Source organism: Aulonocara stuartgranti (assembly GCF_965226115.1).
Source record: "Aulonocara stuartgranti genome assembly, chromosome: 4".
Taxonomy (NCBI): domain Eukaryota; kingdom Metazoa; phylum Chordata; class Actinopteri; order Cichliformes; family Cichlidae; genus Aulonocara; species Aulonocara stuartgranti.
The window spans coordinates 26,988,586-27,001,868 of record NC_138942.1 but is presented as its reverse complement, the minus strand read 5'-3'; the positions used below and the strand labels follow the sequence as shown (position 1 = coordinate 27,001,868).

Genomic DNA, 13,283 nt, shown 5'->3' with positions numbered 1-13,283 from the left:
GGGAGTCTCTGCCATCAAACAAGAAGACAGCCGCATGTAGCTATGATGATGTTTGCTAGTTCACCTTACATGCATTAATGTAATAACGTGGTTAGCCTACTCAACGTAAATCACACAAGAACAACATTAAGCTACTCACGCAGAGAAGAACGGCTGCTGCTGCTGCCATCAAATACGGCGCATTTCTCGGCTTTTAAAAAAACGCTATGCGTCGCCAGGTGTTTCATGAGATTCGAGGTGTTACCTCCTTTGACAGTATCACAGTATCAGCTTAAAGCACTTGTTGCTGCTGAGTTTGCATATTTTGCTGTGAAGTACAGCCAGACTTTTGACCGCTTCGCCTTGGACATTTTTAATCTGTAGCTCTGCACTAACAGAACGTACGTACCTGGCCCCGCCTACTATCCTCGGAAACGTAAAACGAAAAGTGTATCACAGCTCAGGAAAAAAAAGCACCGAAATAAAGCACCGAAATGTGCGCTGCTTTTCGGTCTGGTTACTACCGTTTATGTCAGAACCGGTGCCATCATGGCACCGGACACCGGTACCCATCCCTAGTATCTAATGTATGTAATGTATCTACTTGAAACATTTATCAGTTTCATAGCATACTACACTTTCTAGGAATCTTCCCTGAGGTTTTCTAAGCTACAGACACCTGGTTTGGTGAAATTGAGGCCTTCGTGACTACAGGCCAAGAAGCATACTTCATCTCAAGAGACTGAGAACAAGAAATGATGAGAAAAGAACTTCAAAAACCGCAGTCATCTCTGAAGAAACAAACAATTTGCAGTTAAAAAATATTTTTCTTGTTGTTTTAAAATGATAGCAAACCATAATTTTTCCTGACACTTATTTAGAGCCTCAAGTACAACTTCAAATATACAAAGATCACTCACCATTCCATTTACTAGTTCACACGAGAGCAGCCACTTAATAAAAACCATGCTCTCTAAGTAGCTGTTTACTGTGACTAATACCTGCAGTCATAACCTAAAACTAAACCTAAAACCATCTGCTTGTGTACCATGTGAAGAATGAAGCCTGACATCATCGCTTTGCCCTTTAGGAGACAGAAAACACAGAAGAAATTACCTCATCACATGTGCCTATGACAAAGGCCAGGGGGTAAAAACGTGCACTGAGCCGAGGAGCAGCTGCAGCATAAGGGTGAATGCCTTACTGCTAACAAAATATCTATAACACACATTTAATGATGACACGGGGACAAAACATGTTATTTTTTTTCTTATTTATTGTTTTGACATATGACTTAATTTATTCAGATGCTTCCTTGATCATGTTTTTAAAAGTGAAACTGAAAGGAACGTATCACAACTACAAATCAGTGCTGGGGAAACAGCAGCAGGTTTACTGTTAGACATCACAGAGGGTCTGTTTTGCTGTGGCTACATTAGATGCTTGCAGGTAAAGTCCTGTTTTTCTCACATGTTTAAAGTAATCTTGTTGAGTGGTTCTTTTTTATGTGTGAATAAAGCTGGTTCACAAAAACATGGCGATTAACTAAAAGCTCTAATGGATAATTACAGTGGTCTCTCTAAAAGCCATCCGCTCCGCAGAGATGATAGTTCAGCTTAAAGGACTTGGCACAGAAATTTACTCACACCTTGTTGACATGGCTCAGTTTTCACAGGTGGCTCAAACAGTCTTTAAGGTGTTATATTTCCCTAGAGAAATGTCCTTTTGTTGTGTACTAAAGCGGAAACTTCCTTTAAGTGACAAAAAGCAGGTGACAAATGAGTTTGTGCGAGTGTGTTCATGTGAAAACATTAAAAGGGATTCTCTTTTCTCTCCACGGAAAATCAGCTTTGTTTGATTAAAAAAAAAGAATCACGGATGTAAATGTAGGGCAGATAAGATGCAACACAAAGATTCAAGCCTAATGTATGCAAATATAACTGGCATCATCTCCCCTGACAATCAGGCTGCCTTGAGGTGACTTTTGTTGTGATTTGGCGCTATATAAATAAAATTGAATTGAATTGAATTTAAACTCGGGTCAAAGTTTGCTAACTCATCCTGCCTGTGTTTTATAGTCTGAGACCTGATGCTCATCTGATTTACCCAATATTGGTTTAAACAGGCCCAAAAGTCCTATCGGACACTCACGCAACAGCACGTAACCCCTCATGAAAATTAAAACCAAACACATACTAACTACACAGCTTCTGAACAACATCAGGTGTTTACAGGTTTAAACAGGGGAGGCGCATGACCTCATGTTTCTGAAATTAACACCTGATGGCAATTCGAACAGAACAATCCCAAAAAATTCAGCGTGATTTTGGATTTTTGTGTTTAAATAATGCATACAGTACAACTGTGACAAGCCCAAATGGCAGTTTATGACCTAAACACCATGTGCCGGGTTAGTTCCCAGAAACATAGGTTCTGATACACAGAAATTATGTTTTGTTCTTCTGGCAGCAGCTTGTCAGTAGTCAGCAGTGTTGGTCAAGTTACTTGAAAAAAGTAATCAGTAACTAATTACTTCCCCCAAAAAGTAATCCCATTACTTTACTGATTACTTATTTTCAAAAGTAATTAATTACTTAGTTAGTTTTTAAAAACACGATTTACAACCTGAATAGGTGATAAAGCGATAGATCTTTCAGCCCAATTCTACTTTTTCTACATAATCCATCATACAAAATGTAATCAAATGGAAAAGTCTCTTTTTAAAACTTGTTTTATTAGTTTTAATCTTTTAACTTTATGCATCAAGCAAAAATTAAATTATCTGCAACATTCTCTGACTGGAAGAAATTTGTTTAACATTTGAACCTATTTTCTGCACATTCCAGCACATAAAATAAAATATTTTTTGTGTTTACACTCACTCTTTCAAATAAATGCAAGTGAAACACAGCAGAAAATAAATAAAATAAAAAACTAGCGGCCCTGTTGCTCTATTTTCACCTGTAAAGCAGGAGTAGGGTAGGCGGAGGTTTGCCCTGGTGCAGGTGTGCCGCAGCGGTCAGTTGAAGAATCCGCGAGTTTCTCTGTGAATTTCACATTACGTCGTAGCGCACTCGGTGCTTGCTCGGAAGTTTAGGGTTTTTTTTCGCTGTAAAAATAAGTTTTCTTCCCACGCAGTGAACAGCGGACGCTAATGTTTTTGTCATTTTTTTACGTAATCAAACTCAAAGTAAGGTCAGTACTTCCACGCTTTAAACGCTGCACGCTCAACCTCTCCTACAATCGATTTATGATCCATTGTTGATCTGCACACAGCTGTTTCCACGAATGTCGCACTCGCTTACGTCATTGTCATGAGACACTCTCGCACTGTTTTTGCAATAGTAATCCCTTACTTTACTCATTACTTGAAAAAAGTAATCGGATTACCGTAGTTAATTCAGTTACAAGTAACGCGTTACTGCCCATCTCTGGTAGTCAGTAGTAATACAATCAGACCCGGATATTTTAAGATATTGCTGTATGTGTCTGCTAACGTTACAAAAAGAAAAAGAATAAAGCAAACTCTGCAAGTGTCAACTGATGTGATCCAACACAAAAAGGCAGACAGGCTTTTTTTCTGCACTGTGTCTTTATAAGGTAACAGATGGGGCTGATGGAAGTGGTGTTTAGATGTGTGAGTGTGTTTGTGGACAAGCAACATATACACAAGCTATCAGTTCTGTCAGATGGAAAGGGGATAAAAATAACGAATCTTGTTTGTACTGGAAAAAACAGGGATTGGCAGACACACACAAACACACACAACCTTGGACTTCCACTGGAGTCGCAGTCACTTCATTCTCTGCTTATCAGACATCTATTTACCCATCACACCTTTGATGCTCTCCTGTGATTTTTATCCAGCCATGTATTTTTCAGTCAACATCCTACACCTTTCAGCTTTTCCACTGATTGACAATCATTCCTTTAATCTAGTGTCCTCTTTCTGATTTCTTTCCCCTGTGAGGCCACACAAAATAAAGGTAACACTGACTTCACCTGCCAGAGGGGAGTTTTGCACAAAGCCTCATGTTCAAGCACACAGTGATCCATCAAGTAGAGAGTATGCAACAATATATCTGCTGCATTAACGATGGTATAACAATACGGCTACTCAGTGACACTAGATACATTTTGTGTGTATCACCATTATTATTCACTTTTAGTGTCAGTTATATTTATTAGCCATCTCTCACAGGCCACCGTTTTCCTGTCAAGAAACCAGCAAAACTGTATTTAGAAAACTTTTAAAACAATATTTATTTGGTCTGAATTTTTGATAACAGTTAGAAATTGTTAAGATGAGCCTGGATTGATCTTAAGGAGTTGTTTTTGTTGTTTGGATTTGTTTTAGGTTTTAGGGCGCACCGTCAAAATCTAAAAATGTGTGACCCCAGGAAGAACAGCTGCTGGACTGCTGCAGCTAATGGGGATCTTAATAAACTAAACTAAACTGCTCACCTTGTCCAACTAATCTGGTAAGTGCCTAGACTCCTGGAAGTCTAACGAGTGATAAAGCTTGCATGTAGTGCTGGTGTGTTGATAATTTTATCTATATTTCCATTGTTTATCCACCTCTAGTGCAGAATCAAACTACAAATGGAGAATGTCCCTCTAAAACGTGTGCCTCAATGCTGTAACCAGCACATTTCAAAAGGTGAAACTTTTACTTTGAAGTTGAACATTCTGTGTTCTTCTGCTCATAATGTAGTCTGCAGTCAAGTTGGTGTTTTCCATGCAAACTACAGGATACAATGTGTCAACGACCAAAGCAATCACAAGGAGGTTTCCACTGAACCACTGTATACCTCTTTGCAACCAATTTTCACCTTCGACTGCCAGTAACCATTCTCTAACCAGGTGAGGAAGTATGCCTTGTAACCTAGCAACTGGTAGTTGCCAGATATTCGCTGACTGCTGTCTAGGCCTGTGCGAGTTTGGGCTGCACTGAGTGTTAAGACTGCATGTAGTAAACTGTTAGAAAGATTATGTGTCACAGTTCTGGGTCAGTTTGACCCAGTATTTTGAGTTACGTTTTGGTGTGTTTTTGGCATCATGGATTGTTTTCTTATTCTCTTGTGGTGCTCTTGTTGGTGATGATGATTATTATTATTATGAATCTATGTTTCAGTTATTCTTGTTTCGGGATTAGTTCTTACGTTTTGTGCTCCCATGTTTAGTCTGGTCTAGTCTGTCTCTCAGTGTCATGTCTGCGGCTTTGTTTAGTGGTTTCTTGTTTCCTGTTTTATTGTGAAAGTCTATGTCTTATGTTAGTGTGTGCAGCTTTGCTCCCCATGTCTCGTTAGTCCAATCCCTCCCAGCTGTGTCTTCCTCCTGTTGCCCATTCCCTGATTAGCAACCTGTGTATATAAGCCCTGTGTTTTCCCATGCTCAGTGTCGCGTCGTACCATTAGATTATGCCTGTGTGTTTCTTCATGTTTTGTTTTCATGCCTGCAATAAAGCTTTGGTTTTGAGTTGCATTCTGTCTTCGAGTCCTGCATTTGGATCCTCATCCCTGTCTGCCCGCACACAGAGCCCTGACATTATGTGCATACTGTTTAGTAGTCTATTTGTTATAACGTATGTTCATTGTTTCACTGTAAATGACATTTTTGCGCTTTTGTTACATTTTTGTTGTGGTCTTCTATAAAAATCAGTTTACTGTGACCTGTGCTATCTGAATGAATTAGTGGGTTCATTCACCCTGCCTCTGCTGCCACCTTGGCCTTCTTGGCAGCTCCTGTTTCCTAAATCACCACAGCAACCAACAGCAGGGTCATATTTACCCAGGATGCCATGCTGGCTAGGCGTAGGTGGACCAGTCAAACTGAACATGCGCTTCCTTTCCAGTAGCTCATTACTGTCTCACTAAATCTTCACCCCCTTTGTGCTTCATTTTCTCTCGGTTGCTCTCATTTCCCCTTTTACCCCCCACGAATGCGGCAAAGCCAGATCACTCACACCACAAAAGAGGGGGGAACTTGCTGGAGACAAAATCCCTTTTTCACAGTAACAGATGTTTTTCATTTAAACACCTCATCAACTTAGCTTTTAGTTTCTTTAGTTATTTCCTCCACCACAACTCAAAGGTCATTAGTTGATGTTAATGTGAGTCGGAAATAAAAACGGCTGTTCATTCAGCTCAGCTAAGGTAAATAACGAGTCAAAAAAAGCTGATTTTTATCAGTATTACTACAATGACATATGGTAGTTTACTGAGAGGTGGAACGCTTCAATACCAAGGTAGAAAGAAGAAAGCTAGAAAAACAAATGCTTGACCGCACTATAAAAAATTTATTGTTGTTTTCACGCACACAATGAAACATTTCTTAAGACTATTTTGCACTCCAGTTAATTTAAATATGTCCACAGTGCAAACTGAGGACATATAATGCTGGCACTTGTATGCAAGAATGTCCCTTAACGTTCCTGTCTTGCACAGCAGGGTTTCCCTTTGCTGCTAATAATTTATCCCCCATGAGGATTAAACAAACCCTCATTCCACACATTCCAAAGCTTTGCCCCCCTTTCCCCCCGTCTCCACAAAAGCCTCAGTCATTATCATAACCCCCCCTATTATCAACCTTATTTAACCCTATGCAGCCTTAGCGCTCCTCTCCTGGGTCAAGTTTTCAGTTCAGTTTTCAAACTGTGAAATATTTTTTTTGACCCCATGTTACTTTGGTTAAAAGATTAAAAGAGTCAAATATCTTTTGTTCTCATAGCTCCATAACAGCCCTGCTTGGAACACATAAAACATTATATAACCTTAAAAAAACCCCTTGCAGTCATCACCTAAAATGATGACTTGTAGTTCGAATGAAAAGATAAACAATGAGACTCTCGTTTAAAGCTGTGAGTGAAATGGGTTTTCTTAAAATACTGGGAAGCCATGAGCATTACTCCGAGGGCAGAAGAAAATTTCTCATTTAAACTCCAATCTTCTCACCGCAGCCACCAAAAACACTCCACATCCCAAGCTGAAACCAGACCTTAGTGTACAAAAACATTCTTAGTGCAAGAATCATAATTGTGCCCATTTATTGTCAATGGTCCTCAGCATTGTGGCTTCAGTCCAATGCAGCTCAAGTCTAAATCAACATAATGTGCTTACAACTGCTGCAAGCTGATGTTTTACGTTTATGCACATGAATCAGACAGCTATCAAACACTGCACACTTGTGTTCATTTTCAATAATCCAATACTTGCGGTCATCACGTTGACAAAACAGGAAAAGTTGACACCTCTTTGCACTCAATGCTTTCACACGCATTTTGACACAAATCACAACTTTCTGGTTATGAATAAAAAGCAACGGAAAGAGTATTAAAACAGGGGGTCTTTGCAATTGGATGTAACACATTTTTTCCACCCTGAAGCACAAGCTCCCACAATTTGCTTCATAAAAGAAGTCGTAAAACGCAACTGCACACAGTGAAAATCATAGCACCATGGCAACCACTTCACACACATTAGAAATCCTGAGTGACGGCCAGTGAGCTGCTCTCTCATAAACTGTTATATGTTGTGGGGATTACTCATGCACACTCAACTCCCTGCTCACAACACAGATATGAAGGTAATATAAAAATGGAGCTCTGATTACTCATAAAGGAGCAGAGAGAGAATCCAGAGCTACTTGAAACAAAAGAAAGGCTCTGGCTGTGTGTGTGTGTGTGTGTGGGAGAGAGAGTGTGTGTGTGGGAGAGAGAGTGAGCGCTCATTCACATTCCCAGACAGTGGAAGTAGCAAACAGTCAGTGTGATCTGGGTAGTGTCTGTGGGTACCTGCAGTGTGTAACTGTCACTTGGAAGCTTCCTAACGATTATGAGAAGCACACTTAACACAGTTAAGTAGATGATTAAGGAAGAGTAATATGTAATGTGCCACATCCTCAAACAGCAACTTCGATAAAACAGACACATTTAGACATTATATATTATCTAAAAGGCAGTTAAGGTAGTAAAAACACTCACTTAACACAATCTCTGGTGTGGAATGGAGTAAAGAAGAAAAAAGAAAGAAAAAAAAAAAACCCACACTAGGCCACAAAGACAAGCCAAGAAAATACATGAAATCATCAGGGTTACGTTATCACATATTCCCTCTAAACGTGTGTTTGGACAGAAAGCGAAGTGAATGTTCGTTTTGAGCCAAAAAGAGCGCCGAACCTTTTTGAAGTCTGTGTGGATTGATCCAAGACAACCAATAAACCAAATGTACAAATGTTAGCTATAAAGTAGCTAGAGACAGACGCACCAACAGTGTGTTTGTGTGTGAAGGAGAACTGGACTGTGTTCAGGGCACTTTAGACTCTGGCTTATATCAAATTATAAGGTTTTTCCATCTTAATTCCTTTTATTTCTGTATACATGTCAAGCATTTAATTTTATATTTTTATGTTTAATGGTTTAATTTGAATGTTTAGCGCAGCAGTTTTCACCTCAACTTTGTGCAAATGTTCACCTACTCTTTTTTTAACATAATGACAAAACTTAAGAGCACAGAACAATAAGATAGGAAGTAAACACAAGATTTAATCCCGACTTCCTCAAGATTTAAAGGAATTATAAGAATTTCTTCACCAAATGCTCACTTTACTGTTACAACTGTTCAACTGTTCGTTAATATAAATATCTAATCAACCAAACAACTCAATGTATTTAGGCATGAAGAAATGGTCAACACATCTAGTTAAAGTTCAAATCCAGCATGGTGAAGGGACTTTGAATGTGGCGTGGTTGTTGGAGCCGGATGGCCTGGCCTGAGTACTTGAGAAACTGCTGACCTACTGAGATTTTTCCACTTAACCATTTCTAGGGTTTCTAGAGAAAACACCTTGTTTTTGCCAGAAGTCAAAAGAGAATGTACAGACCGCTTTGAATTGATAAGAAGGCAACAGTAACTCAAACATTCACTGGTTACAACCAAGGTAACAGAAGAGCATCTCTGAATACACCTTGAGCTTTGGAGCAGATGGACCACAGCAGCAGAAGACCACACTAGGTGCTGCTCCTGTCAGCTAATAACAAGAAACTGAGGCTATAATTCAAGAGGCTCACCAAAAGTGGACAACAGAAGGTTGGAAAAACATTCCCTGGTATGATGCAACATTCAGATGGTAAATGAAAAGCATGTTGTTGCCAAATGCGGCCTAAACGGCCTTGTATCAACTGTTTAGGCTGGTGGTAGCTATAATGGTGTTGGGGATATTTTCCTGGTACACTTTCCACCCCTTAGTATCAACTGAGCATTGTTTAGACTCACAAATCTATCCGAGTATTGCTGCTTACTGTGTTCCTCCCTTTATGACTACATTGTCATAAAGGGATGGTTGATGCAGTGTATCCATCTGACGGCTGCTTCAAACAGGATAACACAACAAATCATGTCACCAAGCTCAAAGCACAACAAACTGGTTTGTTAAACACGAGACTGAGTTCACTGCACACAAATGGCTGACAAAACTGCAGCAGCTGTGATGCTACCATATCATGGACCAAAATTTCAGAGGAATGATTCCTCTGAATTCTGGCATATTCCTATTTCACAAGCAAATAAGGCAGTACTAGTACCCAGTACAATAAGTGCAATAAGTAGTACTAGTACACAGTACAATCAAGATATACCTAACAAAGTGTCCGTTGAGTGTTTATTGACAGCATTGTTTCCCTGGATGGATATAGAGCAGAGTAAGCTGCAGTGAATGGATGATGGTTTAACAACATCCCACTAACGTTGTTAAGACATTGATGTAGTGAAATTGTGAGCTCTGTTACTATTTGGCATAAAACCAAATTGTTAACAGGCACTGAAAAGCTTTATGACTCTCAGCTAAGGACAAAAAATGCAACATTTAAAGACATTCCAGCTTATATTTGAGCTACTGTCGTTCGTAGGACGTTCGTTTGTACTGTTCGTTTCTTTACATATGGCCATTTGTAACTGCTGAGTGACTAAACAGCTCAAGTGCATTTCTCAATGTAATGCTGTTGAACCAGCTGCCAGTTAGGCATTCACAAGAACAGAAGGGCAGAAAGCCCCATCGAGATGCCAAGCCCTTTGCAAGTAACAGTCAGTGTGAGAGTGTGTGTCCTGGAATTTGATTGCTCCTGGTTTCCCTTGATTCCAGCACTGGGGCCTCTTGGGTGTGGAACAGGTGTTGTTTTTAGCAGGCTGGTGGTGCAACAGAGGTGGCATTAAAGGGAAATGAGGCCTGCTTTCCTACTCGGAAACTGATGTGCTCCATCATCAACTAAACACAATAATCAAACCCTTCTCCATGCCAGGAAAAAACAATTTAAAATGTGCCAGTGAGACGCATCATTTTCACACCATCAACAAATGAACAAAAGGGTGGAGACTATACTAGATCCCATTGACAGTCACAGGACATTCCCCTGTGCATCTGGCATAGGCGAATACTTCCCATGAGAGGGAAGAGAGTAGTAAGAAAGAGGAGGGTGTGATGCGACGCGACCAGATAGCAGAATGAAGAGGAGGAAACTGAGATAGGAGGCAGACAGAAAGAAAACAGTACTGAAACGGGAGCTTTCCAGCTTTAATTACTGACTCGCTTGCAAACGAAATCCTAAGGATGTTTCTGTGTCACTCGTGGGATAGTGATGACAGTTGGCAGCTGAGATCACAGACAGAAATAGATTGTCTCCACCCTCTTGGAAATAACACCAGTGTGTGAGGGACCACCTGGGAGTGGCAGAGGAGGTGGTTTTATCATCATTTACACCTTCAGCTTCCCTTTCTGGAGCATGTTAGGCTTTCCTCTCTCTCTCTCTCTCTCTCCATATCTTTCTTTCTCACACACATTTTAAACCACGAGGATGAATTTTTATTTTTTATAAAATGCTAAATCTGACCCTTTTCACCATTACCTTTGGCATTTTTCCCTTATTAGACATACATATAGTTAGGAGTGTGAGGACACAATGGGAAAGAGTGGAGTATGTAACTACATTTGGGATACCGGCTGATAAGAAGTGTATTCAACTTTCTTTGGCATGAAAGGAGGAATTTGGATTTTCACAACAGCCACAGTTTTAAGATGAGACAAAGCTGCAGCTAACAATTAGGGCTGCTCAATTAATCGAATTTTAATCACGATTACGATCTGGGCTTTCAACGATCATTAAAAATGACTGAGCCGATTATTAGCCCCTCCCTCCCTCGTGCTTTACTCTCGCGCTGCTTCGTGTGGTAAATCGAGCGCACCTCTCTGCATTTCGAACACGCCTCACAACAATTAAGAGGACCCGAGGAAAGCTCGGAAAGCTAAGCAGAAGTTATTTGGACAGGAGAGTGACTGCCGTTGGTTGAAAAGAGAGGTAAAAAAAAAAACTTAAGTGGTGTGGAAACATTATGGGTTTGCGGAGTCAGACGTGGATCAAGTAGACACAGTGTGTAAACTTTGCTATGGTGTAGTAGCTGCACCACAGAGCAACACTGCAAAGTTCACTAAACATAGATGTTTACATTTTTCATTTATTTCTTATATTGCAAACATTTGCACTGTTATCAGTATTTGCACACTATTTTATATTATTTTTTAAAGTCATTATTCAATACATTGTTATTATTAACCCTTTAAAGCCAGTCAGAGCAGCACGCTCCGTTTTGCGTAACTATTTTTAAATCCCTGTAGAACCTGAACCGTGTAAGCTAGCGCAATAATTTGTTTTGCATATGAAACCAGAGGAGTTGTACTTACATCTTATGCCATCAGCTTGTCCTAAGTCACGGTTTGCTTCCACATAAAGCTTTGCAAAAATTGCATAAAAAGCACTTGCAGGAACAAAAACATAATATTCCAGAAACACTTTGCCGATCTGATCAGCTGTTCTTAACACTTCCCACATTGAAAAACACGTCAACGTGAACTGTCGCATTTCCTGCCCGAAACCGGAAGTGACGTCATTTTCGTGGAAAATGTAGTTTTTTACTTGTAGGCCTATACCTATACTGGTGTTTTTATAAGTCATGTTTGACTTTTCTGAATAGATTCCGTGATGCTTAGAACTCAAATTGCACTGCTGGAAATAGTTTATTTTGATGCACCTGCTGTTTTCTTTGCAAATTTGCATCATAGGATTGTTTTTTTTGTTTTTCCTGCAGTATATATAAAAATTGGTGTATCTCCAAAATAAAACTATGAAGACACTCAAAATAAATTTCCTGTTGTTGTAAACTATTTTTTGCAACTTTTTTGTATTTAGTTTTGAGGGATAAACCTCTTAAATTTCTCCAAGTAGAAATATATGTAAAAACAAAACAAAAACGATTTTCAATTTTTTTTGTAGTTTATTGCGCTTTTTTGCAATTAATGTAATTACTATGGACTTAATGCAGACATATTATTAAAATTTGGGCTATAACAGTTGTATTGATGTATAGCAACTTGAAATGCTCCCACAAATGGCACTACAACATGTAAAAAAATAATATAAGCTCTGGCGGACTTGGTTCTATGGTAGGTCTTAAAGGGTTAAATAAATATCGTCAAATAATCGTGATCTCAATTTCAGTGAAAATAATCGTGATTATCATTTTTGCCATAATCGAGCAGCCCTACTAACAATTATACCGTTTTTCAAACACACTACTGGAAACGGAAGGACAGAAAATCTACAACCCTTTGTAAACAAGATTCTTAGGAATAATACCCACTTAAGCTAATCTCATAGAAAGCCTTTTTCATGGCAATATAAAATCTATCCATCCACCTCAGCTTATTCAGTTCCAGGTTACTGGAGCCTATCCCAGCTGTCATGTGGCAGGAGGCAGGGTACACCTTGTATTATTCACCAGTCTATCTAACAGAGACACACTCACATTTGCACCTGCTGCCAATTTAGAACTGCCAGTTCACCTAACATCCATGCCTTTTGACTGTGGGAGGAAGTCGGAGAACTCCACAACAAAAGGTTCCAGCCAGCAGATTCAAACAGAGGATCTTCTTGCTGTAAGGCTAACCACTTCACCAATATATCAACCTATAAAATATACACTATTATTATTTATTAGATTACCTAGCAGGCATATTAAGACTGATATATCTAAAGCATTTTAGACTGTATCAACAGACAGTATCAGTGTGCGCTCATACTAAGAGCCAAGACAACCTTAACCCCAAAAACATTTGTAACACTGCATGGCTGTCTGTGAAAAAAAGGTTAGAGGAAGTCTGAGAAAGTGTTGCATATGATTGGAATGTAGAGACTTCTGCATGTCAAATTAATATTCTCGGCCCCACGTCCCGTCGGCTTGGGTTCGACATGTAGAGCC

At 39.5% G+C, this 13,283-nt stretch overlaps 1 protein-coding gene across 4 annotated transcripts in view; it reads right to left on the bottom strand.

Moving 5' to 3' along the window:
- Positions 1-13,283, bottom strand: part of LOC309704156 (myosin-10) — a 68,164-nt gene that overhangs the window by 32,556 nt on the left and 22,325 nt on the right. Inside the window, exon 1 of one of the 4 annotated variants that reach the window (XM_082529162.1) lies at positions 140-372. The exons of the other annotated variants lie outside the window; for them this stretch is intronic. Within the exon in view, the coding sequence (XP_082385288.1) occupies positions 140-227 (88 nt within the window). The 5' untranslated portion in view covers positions 228-372. Of the gene's footprint in view, positions 1-139; positions 373-13,283 lie in introns of those variants that run through there. 4 annotated transcript variants of the gene reach the window in all.